Below are 14249 nucleotides of genomic sequence, written 5' to 3' on the forward strand. Positions count from 1 at the left end.
TTAACAGATTTCCATACTTTTTAAGATAGACAAAAGCCGAAGAGTTCAATACTTGAAGCCATGTTTAGTTTAGTTTTTTGACATAATTATGGGAATGTTCAACCTGCTAATCTCATGTCTATCTCAGCCAGTGTTGAGATAATCTGGCCAGACATGAGCTAGAAGCCAGGGGATGATCACATGTAATGTTTGGTGTAGACGTAAAAACCTTTTGGTATTAATGGTAACAATTTTTTATGGTTTCCATAATCTTTGTTTAAGAAAAACTGCTTTCCTCCTAAAACTTATAAGGATATACTTTATACATCTAAGGTTTTGTCAAACGGTGAACTTATCATACATTCTTCAACTCAGTATTATTCTTGAACTCAGTATTGCACTTAGCTACGAGATTCAAACCTCAAACCCCTCTTTACTTCTATATGTTTAGAAGTTTAACTTCCATCATCTCCTTTTCTAAATTTAACCAACTTTCCTTCCTCTCCCAGTAACAATTAATCGTTTTCTTGGACAAGTTTCATCTGACATTCTTCATTATTATAGAATCAAGGATCGTACCGCTACATAAGAGCCATTTCCAAGCTTCTAAAATAAAAACCAAACTCTCGGACCATAAAAGCATTGCCGCAGAATCTTCTTTTCTTTGTTATGTTTTTAATTTCATTTCCACGCTTCTGTTCTGCCTGGTTCGACCGAAGGCAGAAGTCTCGCCTTCTCTTCCTCCCTCTCTCGTGACTCTTGCCGAATCTTTTCACCTCTCATTCTCCACCTGCCTTCCTTGCTCGTTCACTCGTTTAGAGAGAGAAGCCATAGCCAAGTGATAGTAGCGAAGGGAGGGAGGCAGAAGGGAAATGAGGAGAGAAATGGGGAGGAGGCATCTGCTTAAGCCCACCCTCGCCACCGCCCTTACCTGCCTGAGCTTCTACGCCATCCTGAGCCTCACCCTCTCACCACCCACCTCTCCTTCTTCCTCCTCGTACCTCCGCTCATCCTCCTCCTCTTCTTCTTCTTCCTTCTCCTCCAACATCATCGACTCCTCCCGTTCCCTCATGGACGTCCCCGATCTCCACCCATCTTCCTCTTCCGTCCGGATCTTCCTCTACGATCTCCCTCGCAAGTTTACCTACGGTGTCGTCGAGAACTACCTCCTTGCTCGTGACGCGCTGAAGCCCGCCGCCCGCTATGACAATTCCGCCCTCCGCTACCCCGGCCACCAGCACAGCGCCGAGTGGTGGCTCTTCACCGACCTCCTGAACGCTTCCCGTCCAGCTGGTTCGCCGGTGATCAGGGTTTTCGATCCGGAGGAGGCCGACCTCTTCTACGTGCCATTCTTCTCGTCGCTAAGCCTCGTGGTGAATCCGATACGAGGAGTCAGCAACGGGGTGGTTTATAGCGATGAGAGGATGCAGGATGAGTTGGTGGAGTGGTTGGATAGGCAGCCTTATTGGAGGAGGAATTTGGGGAGGGATCACGTGTTTATCTGCCAGGATCCTAACGCGCTCTACAGGGTGATCGACCAGGTAAAGAATAGCGTGCTCCTGGTTTCAGATTTCGGGCGGTTGAAGGCCGACCAGGGTTCTTTCGTGAAGGACGTCGTCCTGCCGTACTCTCATCGGATCAATTCCTTCAAGGGGTCCATTGGTTTGGGGAACAGAGACTCTTTGCTATTCTTCATGGGAAATAGATACAGAAAAGAGGTATATAACTTAGGCAGCAGTCTCTTTCTCAAATTGTTAGTTAATTTTGTTGTTCTGCTTGGATTTTCTAGTTAAGAATCACATATTCTTAGATTTGGTTTAAAACACACAAACCGACTCTTGGGCATGTTTTTGTAGTTGGCGCCTTGCAAATAAACACTCATGTTGCTATGCTTATTGTTAGAAATGCTCTGCACATCCTTAAGCCATGTCAGTCAATAATGTTTTTAGTTCTTGATACATCTCATGCGTCATATTTACATCATTACATGCCAATACCTACATCCCTGTCTGCACAACGTGGGGTAAAAGAAGCAAGAGTAAGTTTCTCCTGTTCTGCTATGGAGCAAAAAGAGATGCTGACTCCCCAAACAGAAATAGTTATTCCATGACATATGGTGTTTCCTTGTTACCTTTCTTCTTAAGGCGTGTAGCTACAAGGAGTGTAAGGGACGAGATTGATTGAAGCTGCATATTGGAAATCAAATGCTCGTGAGCAGCTAAGTGCTGTAGGTTTTTACCGATTGACCAAAGCTAATTCATTCGCAATAGGAGGATGACCCAACATTTGAAATGCCGATTTGCTTTGAGTCTCAGTTGTGATCATAAATTTGAAAGTATTAGCTAGTTTTAGAGGGATGCCGCCTGAGATATGTCCCTGTTCGATAAGGTAGATCAAATGAGCAACTGTGGCAGCTTTAACGAGGAAACAAATTGCTTTTACTGATGAGTTCTTTAACTTCCATTCAAGCTGTGAATCTCATCAAAATCCTGGACATTTAGATACTACTGCCTACCATGAAACTCTTTGAGGAGAATCAGTAACTTTGTGGAGTTAATTATCTACAGAGGAAAAGGCTGAAAGGCTTGTGCTATAAGAGTTCCTCACGAACAATCAAATTTGGTCCTCTGTATTACACTTTGTAGAGATATAGGAAGCTTAGTGAGACTGGTAAGAGTCGTCATTCTTCCTTTGCATTTAAAAAAATTGGCTGCGTATGTACCATATACTTGCTCTCTTTTTTGCATGTCTTCTTTCTTCATTTTATTATGGTTAAATAGAGGCTGTTTGGATTGATCTCTCTTCCGCTGGAATATTTTTAGGGTGGAAAGATTCGTGATATGCTTTTCCAAGTATTGGAGTCGGAGAAAGATGTTATCATTAAACATGGCGCACAGTCTAGAGAAAGCCGCCGCATGGCCACACATGGGATGCATTCTTCTAAGTTCTGTCTGCATCCTGCTGGTGATACACCTTCAGCTTGCCGACTCTTTGATGCCATAGTGAGCTTATGTGTTCCCGTTATTGTTAGTGACGATATTGAATTGCCTTTTGAGGATGTGATTGATTACACAAAAATTGCAATATTTATCAACTCTAAGAAAGCTGTACAGCCAGGGCACTTGGTTTCCATGTTGAGAAGGATTAGTTCAGATAGGATTTTGGAATATCAGAGAGAGCTTAAGCTGGTAAGTAATCCTTTGTTTTTCCTTGAAGTGCTTCTGTCCTTTGCCTTTGCTTAAATTTGCGTGCTAGTATTTGGATTAGTATTACATTTATAAATCTGTTTTTTTGAATTGGTCTATACTATCTTGCAATTTGCTTTTTGTTTGATAGATATGTTAGCATATAAATCATTCAACGCTCTTGTTTTATGTAGTTCATAATTATTTGATCCATTATATGGTTGTGTCTGTTTTGTACGCAATATCATTTTCTCATACATTAAGTAAATTCAGACTTTCAGAGTCTTTTTTCTAAACTTTTTGAATTTTCTTCATAAAACAAAAATGAAAATCGAGTACTATATTTTAGATTCTGATATCAGTATCAAAGAAAAGGTCAGGGCCATACATAATGTGTTCATATTCATAGCTTCAATGGTCAAGTCCCACTTCAGACGTTTATATTTTCTATCCAAATTGGTGCGGGTGCAGATGTAAAAAGGGACCAAGGTTGGGCATGGTCTAGCATTCCGAGCCTTTGCAAATTATGATATGAAACTTTTCAAAACAGGAACTGAGCATATAAATCTTTCTTTTCAAAGATATTATCATGAATGTTGTTGGTGAACCGTGAAAGTAAACCATACCCTCAGAATTTACATTGTGGAATGTCACGCATTTGTCATATCACTTGGGTTTAGTGATGGTTAATTATAAATGGTGCCTCTATTGACATTAATTCGTTTCTCTACTCTTAAGTACTGATACATGTTATGATGATCTTTAAGTTAAGATGACGTGATGTTGTTTCTTTCTTCTTTTCAAGAGTCAAATGCTGTCTATTTACAGTGAATGTGCTGTGAGTAAACTTTGCCATAGTTGAACGAGGTTGTGCAACCCAAATTGATTGGCCTTTAAGAAGTTATCTTTTAATGCCTACCTGTATATCATGCTCAGGTCCCTTGAGGTAGCATATTATTGTGAACTTGGCAGGGCAAGTTTTATTTTGTGATTATCCTAGTTGCTCAAAACCTCCCTTTGAGCCATTGGGAGTTCCGGATGATTTCTCATGCTCTGATATTCCTCTGAATAAAGGGCTTCAGTAGGTTTATTTTCTCAGCATTTTTAACTTTTTGAAACAGGTAAAACATTACTTTGAATATGAGGAGCCTAATGGAACCGTCCATGAGATATGGCGTCAAGTTTCTTCAAAGCTTCCCTTGATAAAATTCATGATCAATCGCGACAAGCGCCTTGTGAGGAGTAGCTTAGCCGATGGAGACTGTTCTTGTCTTTGTTCAAATCATACTGTCGGTTCAATGGCCACTGGTGGTAGCATTTCGAGGAACTGAAAACACGTAATTCTGGTAAACCCATACAATTCTTTGACCCCTCGGTCGCATATGTGTAATCATTTTGTAGCTTATTTACCACTTGTTTTTGTTTTGTTAGATCCAAGGATAGATAATTGCTAGATGCATGTAACCCCTTATCAATAGGTCAAATCAGTCTGATCCTTAAGAAGGAAACTTCTGTAATGAAGATACAGCCACAGATTGTGTTTCCTCTAGAGGTAGTGAGGATGTGAATTGTGAAGTGGTGCTACTGTCAGATCATATTCATTTCATTTGTTTTTTTTTTGACACAATGTCAAGCAGGCTGTTCAAAGTAAGATTATATGTAATAAAATTTACCTGTAAATCAATAAATATATGTTCCACCTGTTTATGCTCTCTTACCAGTTGTTAATACTCTTTTTTTTTTTTTTGCTTATATTGTATACATAAATATTCAGTTTGCCTGGTTGCTGAGTAGGTTGTCATCTGATGCCCACTCAGGTTCCCGATGACACTGTAACCCCTCAACAGAAAAGCAAATGAAAGACGGACAATCTAATTAAATACTAAGACTACAACTTTTCTGCAGTTCCTAGATGACCTCAGTCACTCCGATCACACAAATTCATTACAGAATATTTCAGTATTAGTGTATTCCACTTGCAAATGTAGCTCAAGCATCTGTCTGGTTTTATTTCACTAGATTGGTAATATGAAGCTATACATGTATGGTGTTGAACAAAGCCAGAGAAGAAAAAACCATGTGCCAACATCAACCTGCCAAATGCTAGCACGGAAATTAAAATTAGTCAAAATGGAGAGAGAGACAGCAAGACGTGCTTTCGTGCATAGAATCAATATCTGGATCACAAGCGCTATCAGACCATCTCAGATCTAGTACTTCTATGTATTTCTCCTGCTAAGGAACCTATACAAATTAAAGCAAAAGATGAGAAATCTGACAAGCAATAAAAAAGTAAGCTGTTTCTCTCTCTCAACCTGATAAAAGTCAAGAAAAGTTGCTCTAATACGATTTAATTCTTGGAATACGATCTTGCCAACCTGATCAGTTTTCAACCAACAGAAATTTGTCAAATCTATTACCTGATGGATCAAACAAGTTGAACGCAGGCTCACAGCAAACTTGGAAAGTCTATTTTATCAAAGCGAAATAATACCTTGCTGTTAATTTTAATTGGAATTCTCAGAATAAGGCTTCACATTTTACCTCAGTAGTAACTTCCCTCCTCAAGATCTCCTTAATGTTACTAGGTGCAGCTTTCCATTGTAATGCTAAAATCTTTTCGATGTTCATTGCTCTTACCTGCCATGGCCGTCACCCTTCAAAGAAGAAGCAGACTCAACAGAAAGGTCAAATGACACTGAAGTCATTGCTCTGCTGTAAAATGTTGAGCACCAACTTCTTTTCCATCACAAAATCTCCTCTTGATGATCCTTTTACAGAAACACGTCAGACAGCGCAGTTTTTGTTATCGCAGATTTCGCCAGTTTCTTTACTCCCACTCAAAACCCTTACTGTCACTAAAGTTCTTTGCGACCGAAAATTCCTTTTTTGGCAGGAAAAAATATTTCGTTTGGTTTGCAAACTGGGGATAGAAAAGCTGGGTATAAACTCATGAACTTTTGGTATTGCTTATCAACGGATTTTAACTACAATTAAGTATTTGAGATGTTAGTTATATTATTAATACTCATAATAATCAACATTGGTCTCTAAAAACACATGTTCATCTTTGACGAGGAGATGAATACATAAACGAAAAGAGACATCCAAGGAGAGAACCGGTTTTGCTCTCCATGGCGTAAGGGCCTGTCCTCATCATTGGCGGCAATGGCGGATGAGAAAGCAGCTCCGCATCTAAATCCGTTATGCGGTGCTCCAACACCCATCTCACAAAAAGAAATTCCTATCCTCTCCTGCGACCTAATGGTATTCGTCGGTTCTGAGGCATTTGAATACAAAGATACCTCTCACAAGAAAAATAACAAAAGATTATTCTTGCGTGTATTGGCTTGCTAGGTTACATACATCAGCCTTTTCTAAACTTCCAGTGTACTTAACAAGTCAGTCATCTTGAATTTAGGTTAGTCATTTCAATTTCACCAATCCTTTCCGGATTAACATGATTTATAGTTCACGGGCCAAATTGACAATCTAGACAGGTGAGACATGAAGTTTAACTCTAAAACCATGGATTAGTGTGTAACGCTTCGACAGGTCCAGAGCCTCAGCATTCAACCCCCTCACTTGATATATAATCGCCATCAGGTATGTAGCCTTCTTCCCTCATCATCACTCCCAATCTCTTTACCAGGTTGTAAATTTCCTTTGATTCCTGGTGTAACCGATCTCCAGCCAAGAAAGAATAGACATTATTTCCAACTTCTATGGAACTAATACCAGGTACCTGCGTCAGTTTTTTCCTCTTCATCATTATTCTCATATTTGCCACACCATCCCATCTAGCTCCATCTGCATATATATTAGAAAGAAGCACATAATAGCCTCTGTGGTTGGGATCTAAATGGAACAACTTACTAGCAGCGAGCTCTGCTAGATCTATATCCCCATGAATTCTACATGCACCAAGTAAAGCACCCCACAGTTGAGAATTAGCTTCAACAGGCATGTTGTTGATTAACTCCAAGGCCTTGCCCAATTGGCCAGTGCGACCAAGGACATCAACCATGCACGCATAGTGCTCTGCCCTTGGGATCACCTTGTGTTCATGAACCATGCTATTGAAAAGCTTCCATGCCTCATCAACCCGACCCCCGTGGCTGCAAGCGGACAGGACTGAGATGAAGGTTATGTGGTTGGGTTTCAGTCCAGTCTGTAGCATCTGTTCAAACAGCTGAAAAGCTTCGAACCCAAGTCCATGAATTCCGTAGCCTGCAATGATGGAACTCCATGCAACGACATCTTTTTCTTCTAACTTACGGAACACTTCAGCTGCATTTGCTAAGCTGCCACATTTCGAGTACAAATCTATCAGAGATGCGCCTACAAAAACCTTCTGGTCAAAACCACTTCGAATCAAGTAACCATGAAGGCACAAAGCCTGCTGCAAGTTACCCGATTGTGCACATGACGAGAGAACTTTTACAATGGTAACTGCGTCAGGCAAAGTATTGGACAATAACATGTCGTGGAAGACGCCCAGGGACTTGTCAGAAAGACCATTTAGTGCATAACCACTGATCAGAGCAGCCCAAGCAACAACATCCTTGTTAGGCATCCGAGAGAAAAGTTCAAGAGCTTCATCAATATGTGAACACTTCATATACATATCAAGAAGAGCAGTGGAAACAGAAGTCTCCATCTCAAAGCCTTTGCGGACAGTGAGTTCGTGTATTCTCTTGCCTTCTTCTAAAGCACAAGCAGCAGCACAGGCTTGCAGGGCACTGACAACCGTCACATGGTTTGGCTCCACGCCTCTATTGAGCATCTTCTTGTAAGCATCCAACGCCTCTTCTGCCTGCTGGTTCTGAACGTAGCCTCCAATCATAGAACTCCATGATATCACATCTCTGTTCTGCATTCTATTGAAGATCCTGCTAGCCACATCGATGACTCCCAACTTTGAGTATAGATGCAAAAGAGCATTACTCAGTGACAAGTTCCAATCAAGACCCCGTCTAATTATGTAGCAATGACAACATCTTCCGCCCTGGATACTCCCCAATTGGTTACAGGCTGACAGGACGCTAATCAGAGTAATTGTGTCTGGCGAGATTCCAGCTAAAAGCATTCTAGAGAAGAACTCCACTGCCTCCTTTCCGCTGTTATTCTGTTGGTACCCACTGACCATGGATGTCCAAAGAACAACATCCGGTTGTGGGTATCTCGTAAAAACTAGGTAAGCGTTCTCCATGGCTTCACACTTCGAGTACACATCGATCAGAGCTGCACCCACAAACATATCTCCTTCCATAACAGTACCTACAATGGAGCCATGAATCTGCTTGGCAATTTTGAGCGCCGATAATCCGCCACAGGCTTTGAGAGCAAGGGGGACTGTGTAGTTGTCCGTCTCAATGCCTAACCTCTTCATCTCCCAAAACAGATTCAGTGTTTCGTCCCACAGTTTCTCTTTGCAATAGCTTCTGAGCATGGCGTTCCAGAGGTAGACTTTTCTCTGAGGCTTTTCATCGAACATCTTCCGTGCGGATTCCATCTCCCCCAGGCTACCGTAGAGGGCGACGAGTTTGGTCCTGTAGAAGTCGCTGCCAGCCACAAGGCCGGTCTTGTGCAGCAGGGAGTGCAGTTGGTGGATAGAGTTGCCGTCCTTGCATGCTTGCAGGAAGAGGTATGAGAATCTGGAATCACCGATGGCGTCAAAATGGTGGCGGTGAATCTGGTGCTGGATTCGTTTGGCCAACGTCTTCCCACTTTGCATCTCTTTATGGCTGGTGAGTACATCTTGGCCTCCCGCTGCTACTGCACATGAGAGAGAGAGGGAGGTAACTCTCTTCAGGAATGCTTTGGCTTCAAAGCCAAAGGCATACTTCGGTAACCACTAGACTTCTGCATCATTTTGCTAGCTGGAGTTTCTCACCTGGCCGGCTAGCCGGAGGGTTAGACTTAAACCTTTTAAAAGAACAAAGTTTAATGCCAAAAGAAATGTTAATTGTTAAATCTTAGAGCCTCCTCTACCAACAAACTTTCCCGCATGGTAGGGATATGCGTGGTTATAATATGGTTTTTGATATTCTGATTTCTTTCTTCTTTTTATGGCATTTGACTGAACCTGGTTTTGCAATGCATTTGAATGTGAGAATCCAAATAGTTTACATCTCTAGCTGCAAAGAGATGCCTTCTAGGTTTTCAATTTGGGATTTCTTTTAACTTGGCGAGTTTCATAAGCTGCCTCTACCACATATGTATTGAAGGCATTACTGAGAAAGTTGTGACGCGTGATTGCACATAATTTTAGGCATTGGAGAAAGTTAAGGAGAAAAGTAGAATATATTCAATGTGTAAATTATAAGCGTGCCAACAAATGACCTGATGCTTGTTAGGGAGGCAACATCGAACGCCAAGATTTAAAGAGAAAGATAAAAGCGGATCACCCTGGTAAATACGGACCCTGGCTCGTAAAATTTTTAAAACAAAGAGAAAGCACATCAACAAGTCAAAACATTTCCTATTGGTTCAAGAGGAGATCATGTCAAATACAGGTTACTTTACCAAGCCTTTCACTTAGAATGTAAGATATCACCAAAATAACTTATCTTATGGTCATTATTATTATTATCATGCTTACCATCAGGAGTAGGTTCAATAAGTGTGCTGAGAGATATGTAATTCCAAGCATATATTATTCCTAAAGCAAATTGCGAAGAAACATGGTAACATAATTTCAATTTGGTTAGTCTTTATAATAGTAATAAGACATTAAAAAAGAAGCGTGTGGTGTTAGTGGCCTTAACCTTGTGAAGGTCGCAAGCTGAATGACTCGATCGGGATTCCTTTCAGTTGTTCTTGACCGCAAACTTGGTGAAATAGTTTTGATCCCGTTGATCTCACGTCGGTAACAGCTATAAACTGAATTAAGTGGAGGTTGAACATTGATGACTCCATTTTTCAAATCATCAGCTGCCAACGTGCATGGGATACTGATTAACAAATCTAGTTAAAAAGCTATGGCCGTAGCTTCCAAGATCCAACGGTTCAGAAACGAAAAGATGGTGTCATAGGAGCCGGACAGAGAACGGTAGGAAGGATTTTGTTGGCGTTTGGAGTCAGCATTCCATCTTCACCCTTATCTTCTCCATTAATGGTAGAATCACAACGAGGCAAGCAATTTACAGTCTAAAAATATCAGGGAGTTGGAACTTCCTGCTTCTGCAAATCATCTCCCTCCCTTCTCTCTCTCTCTAATTTCCATTTTTATCGGCTCTCTCTCTCTCTCTCTCTCCCCCCCCCCCCCTCCCCCTCTCTCTCTCTCTCAGAGGTAGGAAGAATCTTCATGGATCTGCAACCGGAGGAGCTGCAACACCTGGGACCCCTGGCGATCCTGAGGCAGGCCGTGACCATCGCCCGCTCCTCCCCAAAGCACTTTGCCGCCCTCACCCTCGTCCTCGTCTTTCCTCTCTCCTTCGCCATCCTCGCCCACTCCCTGATTACCCACCCGCTATTGGCTCAACTCCACCACCGCCATGATTCCTCCTCCGGTTCCTCCCCGCTCGCCGCCCTCCTCGTCTTCCAGTCCCTCTACCTTCTCTTCCTCTTCTCCTTCTCCCTCCTTTCCACCGGCGCCGTCGTTTACAGCGTAGCCTGTCTCTACACGTCCAAGTCCATTTCCTTCTCGGCCCTCCTCTCCGCTATCCCCCGCCTCCTCAAGCCCCTCTTCCACACCTTCCTGTGGGTCTTCTTCTTGATGTTTCTGTACTATGCTGCCTTCGTTCTTTGCCTCCTTCTCGCGCTCATCTTCGTGGACAACGATGACGATAGTTTCTCCCTCGGTATCGTTCTTGTCATCTTTTTCTTGGGTGTGTTCTTCGGCTTCCTCCACATCTACATCGCCGCGATTTGGCATCTTGCTAGCGTCATCTCGGTGCTTGAGGATTCCTACGGGCTGGCAGCGATGAAGAAGAGCAGAGAATTGTTGAAGGGGAAGATGGCTTTGGCTGGAATGCTGGTGTTTGTCTACTTGGTCGCCTGTGCGATTATCGGGATGATATTCAGTAATGTGGTTGTCCGCGGGGGAGAGGAGTACAGCACGGGGGTTAAATTCATTGTGGGGTTTGTGCTTGTGGGTCTTCTTGTTCTGGTCAATTTGGTCGGTTTGCTGGTGCAGAGTGTGTTTTACTACGTCTGCAAGGCTTACCATCATCAAGGCATTGATAAATCCGCGTTGTATGATCATCTCGGAGGCTATCTTGGGGAGTATGTGCCTCTGAAGAGCAGCATTCAGATGGAGAGTTTGGACATGTAGGGGGCAACTCGCCCCGTAGTGGCTGTTACCTGTTATCCCTGTTATATTTTTTAAATATTTGACAGGTGATTTCGTAATGCTTTTTCCTTCCCCCTGTTTTGCTTCTGTTGGAGAAATTTGTAATGGACTACTAAGGGTGTATTGTGTACCATAGTCCATCCTCAAAGAATCAGTTGTGGTATTCTGCGCTCATATGTGAGTTCTAATTGGTTGGAAGGGTTGTAGAATTTAAACTTTGCAATATGTGGGTGCTTGCACATCTTTTGTCAAGATGTAGTCTGATATTCAATTTGAGTTGATCCACATGCTTCTACTTTATAGGTCTTAAATTAATTCTGGTACCTTTCATTTCTTTTTCCTCTTGATTGGTTTATATACCTTTCCAAATCTCAAGTTAAAAATGAGATTTTCCATCTTTTTTGAAGATTATGGAAGGGATTTTTTCTCTTTTAGCTCCAGTTACATATTCTATTGCTGGCTAGTTTTCTTTTATGCCTTCCAGCACGTTACAATCTCCTTAAAGACCTTCCCACCATGATTATTGTTGTTTCTGCTGCTTTTCTACTGTTGCTGCCTCCAGCACCGTCACAACATGATCAAACAAGAACAAGCAACTACTAATTAGGACGCTGATTCTGTTTTAGCTCTAATCCTGATATGTAAAGAAAGCTTGCTTCCAACAGTTGTGAATTCTACATTCTTCACACCTCTCTTTTGTTGCATATTGTTTAAAGATGCATCTTCTGTCACGGCTGTTTGCTGGGCCAACTTTCTGATGTTGTTGTATATTGTTACTGATTACTTAATTGTTGATTCTGCAACCATTATTAATTTTTAGTGCTAGCTATTCACTTTCTGATGTTTATATGCTCTTACCAATATGCACTTGCAATTTCACCCACTGGCAGGAATTTTTAATACTCTCTAGTTGGAACTTGAAATTGAAAACTGAAGCTGTTCTGACATTAAATCTAGGTATTGATCTCGTGATCAATTGAGATGCAGCAAAAGAACACTTTTGTCCTTTTTCTGCAATGTTAGTTGTTTCAATTTTTGTAAATTTGACCTGTAAAATATATCCAACGAGTGGTTTGATGATGTTCTGCCTTCATGGTTTAGTAGGCAGGATATCAACAATGACTAGGTTGGAATGTTGGAGTTACATAAGTTGATCCGGTGCAACACTATACAAGAAATCTCCATGCATATTAAGATCCTAAATTTTTTCCTCTCTAGGTAGATCCTAAAATTTTTCTTCTTTAGGTAGATCCTGAATTTTTTCCTTGTGGGTAGGTTCCAAATAGGTTTGACTTTAGAGTTAATTTAGGAGATTAGATCTGCCATGATGGATTCTTCAGCCACTTGAGCACATCCAGCATGTTTGACCTGACCTATCCTTCCTCCTTTCTCCTCTGTGACGAGTTCATCTTGTTTCCTGCCAATTGTTCTCCTGCCCGTTTTCATTTTTGACAAGATAAATGTCATTAGTTTCTCCTGTATCTGAAAATCATAACTTCAGCACCTACTCTTCGATTCACAGAATCATCATCTGGAGCTTTTCTCTGTCTTTTTGTGGTTTTGACTTAATGGATCCGGTGCTATCTACTCCTGGGTAGGGCGACCGAATATATAGTCTTTTGTTGGTTTACATATGCGATGATAAATAGTGGAAAAGTTTAGGTTCAATGCTTTTCCACTATGCTTCGTAACTTCTTCATTTTTTATCACCTTAACTTTGCTTTCCTGAAGCTGGTGTGCTGCTACTGAAAATCTTAATTTGGGAGATTTGACCTTATTTTTTATTGACTAACCGAGGTGATGAGCGATAGCACACATGTTGAGAGTGCAGGCTGGGGTACCCCTTTATTATGGTCAAGCGATACATACTAGAGATCCTAGGGGTTGGCAACTTCATTCTACCATCTATTTAAGATTCAGACAACTATGTCCTTTTGTGTCTGATGAAGGAAAAAAAACAAAGGCGAAAAGAGTGAAAAAAGAGAAAAATCTGCCTGCAAGAACTGTGTACCAGACTGTCGTAGTAACACCAGTGCATAACCAGAGTGGCATATTGAATATGCCCTTGGAACCGACCAATCCTTGTTTAACATTGACTTGATTTATCAATTTGCAAGTAGATGGGACGTATATTTCTATCAAAATTCATGGAGAATCAGCTATAACAACTCAGGTTTTTTCTCCTGTGAAATGTCATATTTTGCCACCTCAATATTAGGCAGACTCTTCTGTGGTTCCTTCATCTGTATAGGTTCCTGTTGAATGTTCTTGTGAAGTTCGGGCTCCTATAAGAGATACAAACGAAGAATTTTTATTTCCGATGCAACTCTGCTGGGAGAAGATGCCTCCCGTGCATTTATTAATAAAAAAATGAGCTGTACAAGGGATCATATAGACACATCATGGAGCTACAGATCACTCAGGGACTACAAAATGAGTGTGGAGGAGGATTTACATCACCAAATGCAAAAAGAGCCATAATACAAAAAAAAAACTGACTAATAAAAGAAAGACTGCACTAATGCACAGCTCAAACGAAGACTTTTCATTTGCAGTTTGCAGTTCGGTTTTGTGGTTCCTGTAGGAAGTTCTGCTTTCCTTTCTTAATAGTTAATACGAATCTTATAGATGTCATTTGGTAATCTTGTTGACTAGCACGAAAACATAGTAATTGAGAAGCTTAGATATAGTTTTGGAATTGATGTGTCGTGAACAGCGGAATCAAATATGTTGTTAGTTTTATCGTTGTGAGAGCGTCTCACTCCACAGACTTGGTTCTGGCTTGGGCC

At 41.4% G+C, this 14249-nt stretch overlaps 3 protein-coding genes across 4 annotated transcripts; 2 read left to right on the top strand and 1 right to left on the bottom strand.

Annotated features, from left to right (window-relative positions):
* Positions 1–630: 630 nt before the first annotated feature.
* Positions 631–4876, top strand: LOC116246179 (probable arabinosyltransferase ARAD1). 2 transcript variants are annotated; one of them, XM_031617913.2, is made up of 4 exons: positions 631–1697; positions 2802–3167; positions 4286–4510; positions 4596–4876. In XM_031617913.2, exons 1-3 carry the CDS (start codon positions 852–854, stop codon positions 4493–4495), a joined length of 1422 nt encoding a protein of 473 aa, XP_031473773.1. In that variant the 5' UTR covers positions 631–851; the 3' UTR covers positions 4496–4510; positions 4596–4876. The 2 variants fall into 2 exon arrangements, with proteins under 2 accessions (XP_031473773.1, XP_031473772.1); XM_031617912.2 differs by having other exon boundaries at positions 632–1697; positions 4286–4876.
* Positions 4877–6570: 1694 nt separating this feature from the next.
* LOC116249174 (putative pentatricopeptide repeat-containing protein At3g01580) lies at positions 6571–9391 on the bottom strand. The gene has a single exon (XM_031622355.2). The coding sequence runs from the start codon at positions 8899–8901 to the stop codon at positions 6730–6732; it is 2172 nt and encodes a 723-aa protein (XP_031478215.1). The 5' UTR covers positions 8902–9391; the 3' UTR covers positions 6571–6729.
* An 831-nt stretch (positions 9392–10222) lies between these two features.
* LOC116248353 (uncharacterized) lies at positions 10223–11758 on the top strand. Its single transcript, XM_031621098.2, has one exon. The coding sequence runs from the start codon at positions 10474–10476 to the stop codon at positions 11440–11442; it is 969 nt and encodes a 322-aa protein (XP_031476958.1). The 5' UTR covers positions 10223–10473; the 3' UTR covers positions 11443–11758.
* The last annotated feature ends 2491 nt before the right edge of the window (positions 11759–14249 follow it).

This window comes from Nymphaea colorata, chromosome 1 (genome assembly GCF_008831285.2).
Source record: "Nymphaea colorata isolate Beijing-Zhang1983 chromosome 1, ASM883128v2, whole genome shotgun sequence".
Classification (NCBI taxonomy): Eukaryota; Viridiplantae; Streptophyta; class Magnoliopsida; order Nymphaeales; family Nymphaeaceae; genus Nymphaea; species Nymphaea colorata.

Coding starts and splice junctions, on each gene's coding strand:
- LOC116246179 (XM_031617913.2), top strand. CDS start 852: ATGAGGAGAGAAATGGGGAGGAGGCATCTGCTTAAGCCCACCCTCGCC. Junction 1,698..2,801: donor GAAATAGATACAGAAAAGAG/GTATATAACTTA, acceptor GAATATTTTTAG/GGTGGAAAGATTCGTGATAT. Junction 3,168..4,285: donor ATCAGAGAGAGCTTAAGCTG/GTAAGTAATCCT, acceptor TTTTTGAAACAG/GTAAAACATTACTTTGAATA.
- LOC116249174 (XM_031622355.2), bottom strand. CDS start 8,901: ATGCAAAGTGGGAAGACGTTGGCCAAACGAATCCAGCACCAGATTCAC.
- LOC116248353 (XM_031621098.2), top strand. CDS start 10,474: ATGGATCTGCAACCGGAGGAGCTGCAACACCTGGGACCCCTGGCGATC.